This window comes from Denticeps clupeoides, chromosome 19 (assembly GCF_900700375.1).
Source record: "Denticeps clupeoides chromosome 19, fDenClu1.1, whole genome shotgun sequence".
In the NCBI taxonomy this organism is placed as follows: domain Eukaryota; kingdom Metazoa; phylum Chordata; class Actinopteri; order Clupeiformes; family Denticipitidae; genus Denticeps; species Denticeps clupeoides.
This window is the reverse complement of record NC_041725.1, coordinates 2,458,176-2,471,742: the sequence shown is the minus strand read 5'-3', so window position 1 is coordinate 2,471,742 and position 13,567 is coordinate 2,458,176. Positions and strand designations below refer to the sequence as shown.

Genomic DNA, 13,567 nt, shown 5'->3' with positions numbered 1-13,567 from the left:
GCAAAGTGTTTGTGTCTGAATGCCCACCAGCAGTGCTTTGTTGCATATCACCAGAAATGGTAATGCCTCTAAATTGCAGATGTAGTTGGTTCTGTAGCACTACAACTCTCTTGTACCTGTTCAGTCTATTCTGCTGCTAAGTTACAGAAGTTTATAACTGTTTTATTAAGTTTTTTAACATATTTTTAGTATTCAGAGTTTTACTATGAATGGAAATCTCAACCGTTTGGTAGAGGCTTGTGTTTAAAAAACTATGGAGATGTTTGAAATAAATAAATCTGAACTTTTTTTAAATGCAGTTTTCTTGGTGTGAACCTCAAAGGGTTAATCCACTTAAGAATAAGGCTGTGACATAAAATGTGGAAAAACTGATTTGCTGTAGACAGTGTTGGGAAGGTTACTTTTAAAATGTATTCCACGTAAATGTATTCCAAACATATTCTGAATACTTTGGATTACTTAATATATTGTCTTGTTTTTTACAACTACATGAATGTAGTAATCACAGATAATAAAAAAGCCCTGTTTTTGCTTAACCATTTCTTTATTTATAAAGCTGAAAAGTGGAAGAGTATTAGACAAACATAAAATATGCCATTGAAAAGTACTTACTGTTATGGTCACCAACATATTCCATCACTTAGTTAAAAAGTACATTTTACATTTACATTTACAGCATTTATCAGACGCCCTTATCCAGAGTGACTTACAATCAGTAGTTATAGGGACAGTCCCCCTGGAGCAACTTAGGGTTAAGTGTCTTGCTCAGGGACACAATGGTAGTAAGGGGGATTCGAACCTGCGTCTTCTGGTTCATAGGCGAGTGTGTTACCCACTAGGCTACTACCACCCCTGTGCAAGGAAAAAAAATCTGCATTTTCAATGACCCTCTTCCTGATTAGGTCAAAAAAGGTAAAACAATTCTCAAAAATTAAAAATATACTTTTTTGGCATTTACTGTCAATATTATTCTTCCACAAATAATTTAAAGATCCTTCAATACAAATCAGATATTCAAACTTGATGTGACAATGACAAAATGCACTTTACACCTTGCCACCATAATTTTAAACAAGACAATATATGATTTAATGCAACCCAGCAACATTACTTCATGGCCATTTAACAAACGCATGCAACCATCTAGGTGAACCATCTAAGGTGTCAGTGCTGAACTGTTTGTTTGTAAAACTTAAATCCCCCCCGAAAAATGCAATAATTGGCTAACAATCGGCATAAACATATGAGGTGCTGCTTTTCTAATGCTTGCAAAAAACAAACACTAAGTTCACAAAAGAATGAGGTTACAATCTAACTATCATTGAACAATAGCAATATATTTTCAGCAACCTATCTACATCTATTCCACTTAGTCTACAGTCCAGTAAAGGCGGTTGTAACGCAGCAAGAGCACCTGTTCAAAGTGTTTGTCTGTCATGCGGTTACAGTGTGGGCTGAAAACAAGTCCTCCGTGGCTAAAGAGACGTTCGACAGGAGGACTTGACGGCAGAGTCGTATAGAATTTTAAGAAGAGGGCTCTGATCACTGGATATGCCTTTTATGAGGCCAATGTCTTATCTGAATTTTGGAGATACCTCTGTTCCTCATCCTCTGCTGTAGAACAGGTCACATGTGGACACCTGTCGTCATCATCTTCTGGCTCATTTACCACTGAGGCATGTCCAGTGGTACTGGTATCATTAGAAGGCTCTGTGTTGAGGGGATGAGCCTCTTGGACAGATGGCACATATCTGGCAACACATTTTACAGCCCAAAGCACATTGCTGCTCCCTGTTGACTTGAGAGTGAAACTCTCCATGTCACAGCAACCGGTAAAAAAAAAAAAAAAACACGCACACAGAATTGAAGCTTTGAATGACTTTAATGAGATGACTTTAAAATGCATGAATTAATTATTCCTCGCACTCATACTGTACTTGGAGAAAATGGAACATTTTGCGGAAACGTTTGGCACTATTACGCGCACTATTACACACAAGTGTGCTTGCTCTGGACACGCATGTCCCGGGGCAGCGCGGATCAGACCGCCGTGTAATCCATTTATTTCAACAAAGTAACTGTATTCTGATTATCACTCATTTAAACGGTAACTGTAACGAAACACAGTTACTCATGTTTTGTATTCTAAATGCGTAACGCCGGTACATGTATTCTGTTACTCCCCAACACTGACTGTAGTAGTGTTAGTGTAGTAGTGTTCCAGAGGTAAAAGCTGCATTATGGTACACTATGATGATAATATTTGCTGTTGAAGCAGATTTTCTAAGCAACATCAGAATGGAAATGGCATGCTTCCAATATTTTTTCTCAAACTATGACCATTTTAAGCTGCTGGCATCATACTTCAGCATTTAGGATGTGGCTAAACACTAAAAACATGCCACATTATAAAATACGCTGAAACAACTGGCAGCCATTGAATTGAAATGGTTAAAATAGCTTTAGCCTGCTACTGCCATTATGGTTAGGGCTGTTTTCCCAACCTGTCTAGCTAACTTTGTTGAGAAACTAACAATCAGAAATAGAAACGTACCTCAGCGTGTTTCCTTAGATTAGACGATGAATTCTTGCAAGACAAAATCGGAGGCTGAGGCAGGCACAAAAGTCATTTGAAAGTTTTCTGCAACTTTGAAAAAATCTGTCATATAAGGCCATGGATGTTTTGATCTAACAGGTCAAGATTACATTTTTAAACGGAAAAAATAAACAATCAATAAGCATAAGCATGGACCATTTAAACTGTACAAAAAAAGTTGCGAAAAGTAGTCAACTTTTGTTGGTTGTCGACAATTGTCCAAGGGCCAGAGTTTTTCTTGGTAGACACATTTACATTTACAGCATATATCAGATGCGCTTATCCAGAATGACTTACAATCAGTTAAGTGTCTTGCTCAGGGACACAATGGTAGTAAGTGGGATTTGATCCTGGGTCTTCTGGTTCATAGGCGAGTGTGTAACCCACTAGGCTACTACCACCCAGACACTGTGGGCCAGAGGCTCTTCTAAAATACAATAATACATCTTAATTATTATATTTAATATGCTTAATATATTTTAATTAGTGGTGGGCTGTTATCGGTGTTAACGTGCTGCGTTAACGTGAGACTCTTATCAGGCGATAAAAAAAAATATCACCGTTAATCTATTCAGTTGGGAGCTGGGTCTATACTACTGTGCCGGAGTTAAATGGTTACACTAGATTTATAAGTATATTTCTTCTTTCTTGTGTCTTTTATTTTCTTATTTTCTAAAGACTTTTATTTTGTTTTTGAGACCCGGTTCAGGTCATTTGGACACATGGCGTGAGCTGTGAGAGGTGCGTGGGGTTTGTGTGCAAAAAGTTATTTCTTTCATTTTAGTTTATGTACATATTAGGAATATTTTGCATGTGTGTATTGTAGAGAGAGGTGCAGAAAGACGCGATGTTCTGACGCGACCTTGCATTTTGTACAGAATACACTTTGCACAGAAAATCTCTTGGGTGTCAGCTCATCATTTGTGGTTCAAGAAATGAAATCAAAAAGTTACACAACGCAGAAGAAGAACCGCTACACTATGATGACTTTCACCTTGATATTTTAGCGCGGATGTACACCTAGCCGAATTGCACTGTAGGGGGCGAGAACGAGTCAAACGTGACGTGGTAACATGGATGCAGCTATTTAACTGAATAAACAGTTGGTAAACACAAGTACATCTTATTGAACATAATTTATTTTCATCACCAATTATCATAGTAGAACAGCTTTCTCAAGCAGTTTGTGATGCATTTTGGAAACAGGAGATGAGCCCCTTGGTCTAATGCGCAACCTAGCTTGAGAAACCCGTTCTCAAAGACTTACTTTTAGTCATTATTTGGGTAGCGCACATATTCTGAATGCCTTCGGCAGAATTCAAATGAGCCATTTTAATCAAGATTAATTCCAAGATTACAGTGAGATTAAACTATATTAAGAAAATTAATCTATGCCCACCTCTAATTTTAATATACTTGATGTTTTAGCCTTTGTCTCACCAAACCCATATTACCTGTACTGCAGAAAGGCACTAGGGGTCGACTGTGATATTTTCGTCTCTAAGGGCGGCACGATTCAGCGGTTCCATTAATTCAATCTCATACACAAAAATTCAAAACACCTAATAGAAATTCGCCAAATTATTTAGAGGTTACCAGTAAAAACATGTATTTAAAGTGCAGTATTCTTAAAACCTTTAACTCTGGATTTAAAGATTACTATACATGTTTAATTATATTTAAGGACTTTTTAAGGATCCGCGGATCCCCTGATACATTTGTTTATTTGTTCAGGCAGAATTGGAGTACTGTGTTTAGTGTAAAGTAATGTTGATGGCCTGTCTATAGTTGACAGATGAAAGGGGGTGCAGGAAGGACTCTGTCTGCGCTGTAAATAGGGCAGGCCTTGAAGTCACATGGCCAGTCAGTCCATGCATAGCGCAGTGAAGACACATCCCGCATAGGACATTTCCCAACTAACACAGTGACAGTCGTAGGGCCCTGTGGCATCATGGGAACATGAGTCCAGGATGAATCATAACCACACGGCTCTTTGGAACAGCAAATCTAAAGAGGGGAAAAGAGGGAATATACAAAATATATACAAAAACCACCAAGAAAGTAATGGTTTAGATATAATTAATAAACATGGATGACCTATAACTGAAGGGTTATTCATAAGAATGTGTGCTGTCGTTTTTTGGAACAACTGTGTGTTAATCTACCATCAATGAATTGTTTGAATGAAATGCAGTGAACGAAAGAGCCAAGATATTTTGCCACTTACTTCAAATATGTTTTCAGACTGAGTAGCAGAGATGTCCTGGTTGTAGGTAATTACGAGGTGAGTGGTGTTGGTGGTGTTGACTGAGATTGGGTAGGGACCCTGGAAAGATATACCCTTTTCACCATACGCCACTGCGCGTGCTCCTAGCATCAGTCTGTATGCTGCATCCTGTTTGAAACGTGGGTGGATGCTACAAAGTGAAAAACAAGACAGGTTTCTTACAAATTTTTACAAAATAATTTCCATGTTCAATTACCCTTAAGGCCAAATTTAATGACCACATATTCTCTGAAATGTGTGTTAACCTGACTATACCAGCATGCTTTGTATGCGCTATGAGTGCAAAACTAATAATCTCACAAGATTAATAACCTTATTAGAGGGAAAGTAAATGAGGGGGTTGGATGTAAATAGTTGAAATGCATGTTGAGATGTGTGTTATATGGTTAAGTTTAGTGTAGGTTCCATAACTTTATATGTATATTTCGTATTGCATTAGAAAATTCTCTGTTCAAATTAAATTTTCCTAATCAATACTATGTTCCACTTGCCTGACAAAAGGATTTATTTTTAAGAACATACCAGTGATCCACAAGCTACAGTACCTGCCCCATGGTGACTCTGCATCTGGTAAATCCAAAGCAACTGCCATAAAAGTATGCTTCATGCGCTCATTCGGGGCAAAGCCATAGTCAGCAGTCTGGTGCCAGCGGATCTCAGGAAAACCATCAGCTGCATTCTTTTTCCAAGTTGACAACTGGTCAATTGAAAAAGATCGGAAAATGGCTAAGAACCAGTTTACTTCCATCAATACATAACAACTGCTTTTTATTGGATGTTATTTTTCGATACCAAGGGTACACCCTGAAATATCGGCACTAGTGTTTTGAAACCATTTACTCTTTAATCATTTAGGGAAGTTTGTCATGTAACACTATAACTGTATGTTCAAAGAGAAGCAGCAGATTGTGTGTGTCCTAGATTAAAACAAGTATGTGTGCATTCCGTTAGGTCAGGGGTCTCAACCTCAAATTAGCGCTACTAACCGTTCTTTAACTTCAATTGGTTCTTCTGAACAGAAACGGTCCTAAATATTAATGAAATATGGAAGAACATGGCTTGTCTTGCCTACTTCTTGGTTCATTTCCGCTTTTACTTTCTGCAACAACTGCACAGAGGATAATGAACAGTTCGGTAGCAATTTTTGTGCTTGATGTTCATGTCTTTTATTATTGCATGAATATCATGACATTTACTTGTGGCCTGGGAGTTGTAGCTGAGTGGCCTATTGGACCTATTGGAGGTCCTTTAAGACAAGCTGATGATGTCATCACCCACGGAAAGGTGCTGCAGCGCTTTCGTTCTGTGAGTGTAATGTTTGTTTGTTGCAGCGAGTTGCACACTGTTTTCTGGATAAGAACTCATCTGTATAAAGGTTAGCCAATGCGAAAAGTGAGTAAATGTGGATGCAACACATTTTTGATTTCCAATAACGCGATGATGGTATGCAAATTGTACTATATGTTATTATGTATGACACGCCATACTGATGACTACAGATATGTAGTATCTCGGTTCCTCTGCTTGGTGGAGAGTAACTCCGCCTACAACATAGTTCAGTGTGAATTTAAAGGAGAACTACCAGTATATACTTTTAAATCACATCATTTTGTGTTCATGTATGTGCACAATCTGACATTGTGATTGCGCTGCGCTTGTGACAGGTGGATTACTGATAGTTTGATTTTTCAAAAAAAAAAAAAAAAAAATAGGAACATACTTTTCCGTTCTCACTAAGCTATTCCTGATTCAGTAGTCAGAGGAATTCACACTCAGAACACGTCTGCCAGAAAGTGCAGAATTTAGCCAACAAGCTCCATAAGCGTTTCAACTAATTACAATTTCAAACACATTAACATTTACGGCATTTATCAGACGCTCTTATCCAGAGCGACTTACAATCAGTAGTTACAGGGACATTCCCCCTGGAGCAACTTAGGGTTAAGTGTCTTGCTCAGGGACACAATGGTATTAAGTGGGGTTTGAACCTTTGACTCTGTAGTCTTCCAGTTCATAGCCAAGTGTGTTACCCACTAGGCTACTACCACCCCGTACCATTAAAAATTCTCAAAATTATTTTGAGGTTAGCAGTAAATAAATGTATTTAGTGTGCAGTATTTTAAAGACCTTTTACTCTAGATTTATGGATTACTAGTCATTTGTAATGATATTTAATGCCATATTTTTCAAAAATCCAATTTAATACTTTTAAGGATTCGTGGATACCCTGTACGAATAGTTTTTATAAGTACCTGTGTGTCCCTGTGCACCTATAGGAAAGGAGCTGCACACTGTTGTGGTTTGCAACTGTGTGTGTACTTCACCCCCCCACCTGTACGAATCCAAAGGGGAAGTCACTTGCAGTCTGGTTCCCTGACCCAGAATGGAAAGCTGTCCTCCAATCATCAATCATGCTGGGAAAAGTGCAGTTGTACTTGTCGCGGTTGTAGGCGCTATTTGCTTCACCTACAATGAGGTCCCAATAATAAAGACAAAATCATGATTATAATACATTACTATACTATAGCTCTAGTTCCAAACTCATTCACCTACGCTTCTCTGACAGTGCAAGCAAAAATGGCGTCACATGTGGCTGTAATAACGAGCGAACGAAAAATCAATGCATACAATTTTCTAAGTAAGATTTTATTTTATAATCCTGTATGTTATGAAATTGTTTGTGTTTGACAAATAATATTATTCATGTTACAGACCAGAGCATCTGTCTTCCCAGCCCCACCTCATAGGAAAGGCACAGCTGCTGTTCAGATACCTCTATATATTGCCTCCATACATTGTCTATAGTTTTTGACATATCTATACAAAATGCCTAGAATAATCCCCGTGCCCACACACTGCTCTCTGGGCGCCTGTCATGGCTGCCCACTGCTCACCAAGGGTGATGGTTAAAAGCAGAGGACACATTTCGTTGAGTCACCGTGTGCTGTGCTGCAGTGTTTCACAATGAAAATCACTTCACTTTCATAGTAACCCGACCAGTCAAGCCAGAGAATGTTGACGGGCTGAAAGTGCAATAAAAATGTGTTTTACCTAAAATAAAGAATAATCATGATGAAATATTGTGATTACAATATTAATTAAAATAATAATGATTATCATTTTGGCCATAATCGTGCAGCCCTAACTGACAGGAGTGAGTTTGAATAAAACAGAATTAGGGGGTGTGACGCTAACAGCTACGCTAAACCTTGTACATAAAAACATCTTCTGGGTAAAAGAGACAAATTAACACCAACAATGTGGGTATGTTGGTAGAATCCATTAGTGAACATGACCCCATGACCTATGTTTATTACAAAGCTGCTAAAAAACCCGAGGGATGGGTTCAGAGGTTTCCTGTGATTACCTTGGTACCAGATGGCTCCTTTTAAGGTCATGTTGAGCAGAGGGTGGATCATGGCATTCCAAAGCACAGACTTCTGAATGGGGCCTGCACTAAGAAGCCCAAAATCCCAGGGCAAAAACTGATGTGAGTAAATAATGCTCAAGGTAGGGCACTAAATAGAACCCTGATATATTGTTAAAAGAAGGTTTTACAAAAAACTTAAAGTTCTGAATAAATTCTAAAAAATATAAAATGAGTACATGCTCTTTTGAACATGTAATGACGTTTGTTGGGTTTCTATCGCTGCTATACCTGTCCATTGAGTCCTTCACTCCACAATGCTGGATCACTCTGGAGGATGACCAGGCCTCCACGGGTGTACCACCCCAGCAAGACTGCACCAGACCAATGGGATATTGCAAGCTCTTGAATAGATACCGTCCAAACAACCAGCACACAGCCGAGAAGTGGGTAAAATTACCTTCACCCAGTAAAGCTGAAGCAGACAGATATTTTACATTATTCTATTATACTCAGCACAATCAGTCTACAAGGTCCAGTATTAAACCAATGGCACACCTGCAGTAGGGACAGACCAGGGCACCTCCACAGTCAGATCAGTCATCTCCTCATCACTCTGCTCCAGGGCAACCATGAAGATTCGCACACTGGGGAACTTGGAGGCTTGCGCCAGCTCCTCTGATGCATTGAGCAACTGAAACGGATGAAGTAGTATAGATTTGTAGAGTAACAAGACAAAGTCAGCAAGAGTAACAAGACGTTGCACACATAGAGCAGACCAAATTAGATTCAAATACCAAAAGGAGTTTTAAGGTGCATGAGGTAATATTTAAAATTATTAAAAGACATATTCTTCTCCCTTATGGAAGAAAGGACATCAGTCTATGTTGGGCTGTGTGGGATCATTTTGGTCGGAGAACATAGCCAAATTGTTTTGGAAGCAATTGACATTTATGATTCAAAGATATTTCACTTGCCTGAGCAACAGTAAACGCCATGTTGCTCTGACCACCACATAACCAGATGTCCCCAAACAGCACATCTGTCAAAGTGACAGATGAACTGCTGCCCTCCTGGGTTACTGTTATGTTGTATGGACCTCCAGCATCTACTGGATCCAGCATGACCCTCCAAATCCCTAAAAATAGGGCAGATAAAATGACTTTTGTAAACTCAGTCAATAATAAAAAGATACAATTGATACATGATCCTCAGTTAGGACAAGAAACTATGAAATTAAAAATGCTCAAAAAATTAAGGGAACACTTAAACAACACAAAGACATCCCCAATAAAGGCGTGGTTCTGCAGGTGGTGACCACAGAGCACTTCTCAGTTCCTATGATTTCTGGCTGATGTTTTGGCCAATTTTGAACGCTGCCGGTGCTTCCACTCTAGTGGTAGCACAAGACGAGTCTACAACCCACACAAGTGGCTCAGGTAGTGCAGCTCATCCAGCATGGCACATCAATGTGAGCTGTGGCAGAAAGGTTTACTTTGTCTGTCAGCATAGCGTCCAGAAAATTAAGGCGCAACCAGGAGACAGGCCAGTACATCAGGAGACGTGGAGGAGGCCGTAGGAGGACAACAACCCAGAAGCAGGACCACTACCTCCACCTTTGTGCAAGGATGAACAGGAGGAGCACTGCCAGAGTTTCCGCTTTAATGGGCCTGCTTGGTTAAAGGTAAAACTGTCATGCTTTTGCCAAGGTAAAGAACTGAGATGTCTGTATTGCTGATGGCACAGAGTGCTATGAGGAAGCTTCCCATGTATCTGCTGATGCAGAAAGTAGTACAATCAGAAACGGCATGTGCCCACAGCTCTTTACTGAACCAGTGATCAGACTCATCTGTCCAGATGAACTAGAGGCTTCAAATAGAGTATTAGGGGCCGTTCCAAATGAAACCCACATTCAGAAGGAAACCATGTGACCAATGATAAATGAGGCCTAGTGCAACATGGGTAAAAAAAAATAATAAAAAAAATTAAAAGAAAAAAAAGTAGTAAACCATTATTATTTTCTATAATATCAGCCATTTAATGCAATAATATTGGGATCAATTAAAGTAGGCAAGCTGAATATACTAAAATCTACAGAATAAAGTAACTGTATTCATGCCTTTATATAATACACTGCCTTATATAACTGGGCAGTGTATCGAACATTTGTACTTCATTTGACTAGCAGGTCTATATAGTGATCAAATGAAGCCTGGAGGTACTGACCCAAGCTGCAATAGGTGCCACATCAGCCCAGCTAGTCTTGGTGACATGTTCTGATCCTGTCCCACCCTTTCATTGTTTTGGAGGGGTGCGTTTGACACTCTCTTGGCTATTACTTTGGTTAACATTTGTCCTTCCACCTTATCTACCCTGCTTGGAGTTGCTCACTGGTCATTTACATTTACATTTATGGCATTTGGCAGACACCCTTATCCAGAGCGACTTACAACGTGCTTTCAAGTTACCATCGATGAAGAGATCAATTCCGGTTCACTAGGACCCCCAGCTATGAATACATCTATTTAATTCACTCTGTTGTAGATTCTGTACACAAAGTTCGACAACAAGAAAATTACAATTTAATCTAAATATTCTTTAAAGAGGAAGGTCTTGAGCTGTCGTTTGAAGGTTCTCAGTGACTGAGCTGTTCTGACCTCAAGGGGAAGTTCATTCCACCACCGAGGGGCCAAGACAGAGAGTCTAGATGAATGTTTTCCTGGATGGAGGGACCAGGCGAGCAGTACTGGAGGCTCGGAGTAAACGAGGTGCAGTGCGAGGTGTAATAAGGGCTGTGAGGTAGGATGGTGCTACTCCATGTTTGGCTTTGTAGGCCAGCATCAGTATTTTGAACCTGATGCGTGCAGCTACTGGGAGCCAGTGGAGGGAACGTAGCAGAGGGGTGGTATGGGAGAATTTGGGAAGGTTGAAGATCAGTCGTGCTGCTGCATTTTGTATGAGTTGAAGAGGTCGGATGGTACATAGTGGTAGACCAGCTAGAAGGGAGTTGTAGTAGTCCAGTCGTGAGATTACTGGTCATCCTCTACCACCTCACTTCACTGATTTTGTAGACTTTCCCCACATTGTAAATGTGTTATCTTATTATGCTGGAAGAAACTCCGCCCCCTTTCTCACTCCCAATGGATGGAATGAATAAAATGCCTTTTATTGCCACTGTACACATGTACAATGAGATGTTCAGCGGCTTCAGTGCAGACATGCATGTAGAAAATAGGAAATATTGTAAACATAAGGTTTCAGAAATTACTAAATGAAAGTGCTATAAACATATGGGATATGAAAGTGATGTGATTGTCATTGTGAAACACTGCAGCACAGCACATGGTGACAACAAAATATGCCCTCTGTATTTAACCATCAGCCTTGGTGAGCAGTGGGCGGCCATGACAGGCGCCCAGGGAGCAGTGCGTGGGGACAGCACTTTGCTCGGATCGGGATTCGAACCTGAAACCTTCCTTAACCACTAGGCCACCACAAAAAGTGTGTTTCCGGCCCGTAGCGAACCAAGGCGACCTTTCGCGTGTAAAGCGAATGTGATAAACTCTACACTAGAGAAACTACGGGACAATTTCTATTTTATGATGCTGGGGACGATTAAATATCCTCTCCGTTGGAGTACCGCTTTGTTTTCTAGAAGTTGGGAGCAATTTCTAGGGCATGTAGAGTCCCTCCAGGTGGATGTTGACCCCAATAAAGTACTTTTATCTGTTGCCGCAATCATCATGTTAAGCCTGGTTCCAAAACTGGTTCTCCCAAAACCTAAAGGCCTGCACTTGCGCGGCTAGGTGTTTCCCTAAAAGGATCAGGCTTAATTACTTAATAAAGCAATTAATACCTACAATATCAGTCAATTATATGTAAATCTAGTCTCAAAATTGATATTTCAATAATACATGATACAAGCGCACAAGAATAATACTCAATTTCGGTACAAAAACATTAGAAACGAAACTACACCAAAATAATATGTGTCGTATTTCCCATGTGTAGAAAACTGCCGTCCTCGCCGGGATTCGAACTGGCGACCTCACCGTCGGCGACCGAGCTGTTGTAAATCCCTCTGCCTTGCGGTCCAGCCAGGGTGAGCAGCACCGGCGCCTTCCTCCCCCCGTACCCCCACACCACCGCCCTCTCCGGCGCTCTCTGCAGCACCATGCCGGCGCCATAGTAGGAGGCGAAGCGGAGCTCCCGGCCTGCGGATAGAAAGCGGGGCTCAGACGCGTCCTGCCGGGGCCGCGTGGCTTCCGGGCTCACCGTCTTACCGTCCCGGCAGTGGGCGAGAAACACGCCGAGGGACACGGCGAGAAAGACGCACAGGCCGCGCATGGTCGACGGCGCCGCGCGGAAGTAAGTTATATGGCAAGCCGTCAGCGCTAAACACGACGCGGTTTTAAAAAAAATGGCGCTGGGTCACCCAGGTCGTCTGACTCTGTGGAGCACAGATTTCCTGTGTTGTGAACGATTACACCAGCCACTTGGTGCAATACTCCTGTTTTTATGGGTGCGTAGCCTGAACGAATTAAACACACTCAGTTTCTGTTTTGTTCCATTTAACTATTCAGTGGTTAGACAACATCAAGGCCTTTCGTTTTAGCACTTAAAACCATTAGGTCCTTATCTTTGATTGGCGACGTCCTCTAGGTGGCACACACTTAATTGATGGAAAGGGCTTTTATTTCATACACTATTTTTTTTTTATTCCTTGGAACATTTCGATCTAAAATACACAAAATGCATATATATCAAACATTTTATTCCGGTGTGACCAACAATATGTCTTTACTTTATAGGTTCTGTTTTACATAGCTGGAAAGTAATGCATAGTTATTATTCTGCCTTGCGCAGGCAGCAAGTTGGCCTATAGCTCCCTCTAGTGGCTGTCTCGTCATATTATTTTGGTTACTCTGAAAACGGTAGCATAAGAATCCAAGATGGTTGAACATAGTGTCGAAGCATTCCCGTATTGAGCTTATATGGATCCTAGAATGTTGTTGCTTTGGACAAGATTTGTCTTTAAGTCTTGGTTATGACAAGATAAGGACTTTTGTGTGTAAATGGTATAATTATTTGTATATTAGTAGCATTAGAAAAGTGTATTTTGTGCTAGCTTGCTGTGAGCATGTAACGAGCTAATTTGCTATGTTATTTAGCTGATCGTCACATTTTCAGTTTTACGATGGTCAAAGAGAAGGCAGTGGTCAGAGGCCATTCTTCAATAAACTAAAGCTTTGGTTTCTAACTTAAAGGAACACATACCCAGTGAGATACCCAGGATGCAAAAATGTGTTCTGCATTG

The 13,567-nt window shown here is 40.5% G+C and overlaps 1 protein-coding gene across 3 annotated transcripts; it reads right to left on the bottom strand.

The window, feature by feature from the left end:
* Positions 1-3,715: 3,715 nt before the first annotated feature.
* On the bottom strand, positions 3,716-12,618 carry siae (sialic acid acetylesterase). Of its 3 annotated transcripts, XM_028962006.1 has the most exons (10): positions 12,303-12,618; positions 9,228-9,388; positions 8,809-8,944; positions 8,711-8,725; positions 8,542-8,624; positions 8,251-8,368; positions 7,216-7,349; positions 5,429-5,580; positions 4,824-5,013; positions 3,716-4,603 (listed from the first exon to the last, which is right to left on the bottom strand). In XM_028962006.1, exons 1-10 carry the CDS (start codon positions 12,595-12,597, stop codon positions 4,379-4,381), a joined length of 1,509 nt encoding a protein of 502 aa, XP_028817839.1. In that variant the 5' UTR covers positions 12,598-12,618; the 3' UTR covers positions 3,716-4,378. The 3 variants fall into 3 exon arrangements, with proteins under 3 accessions (XP_028817839.1, XP_028817837.1, XP_028817838.1); XM_028962004.1 differs by having other exon boundaries at positions 8,251-8,357; positions 8,542-8,725; XM_028962005.1 differs by having other exon boundaries at positions 8,251-8,339; positions 8,542-8,725.
* Between the last annotated feature and the right edge of the window lie 949 nt (positions 12,619-13,567).

Bases quoted from the DNA above. Each gene is read 5' to 3' on its own strand.
- siae (XM_028962004.1), bottom strand. From the start codon at position 12,597: ATGCGCGGCCTGTGCGTCTTTCTCGCCGTGTCCCTCGGCGTGTTTCTC. The intron at 5,581-7,215 runs GTGGGGGGGTGA...TCAATTGACCAG, and splicing joins TCCCCTTTGGATTCGTACAG to TTGTCAACTTGGAAAAAGAA. The intron at 4,604-4,823 runs GTAAGTGGCAAA...TCCCCTCTTTAG, and splicing joins AGTCTGAAAACATATTTGAA to ATTTGCTGTTCCAAAGAGCC.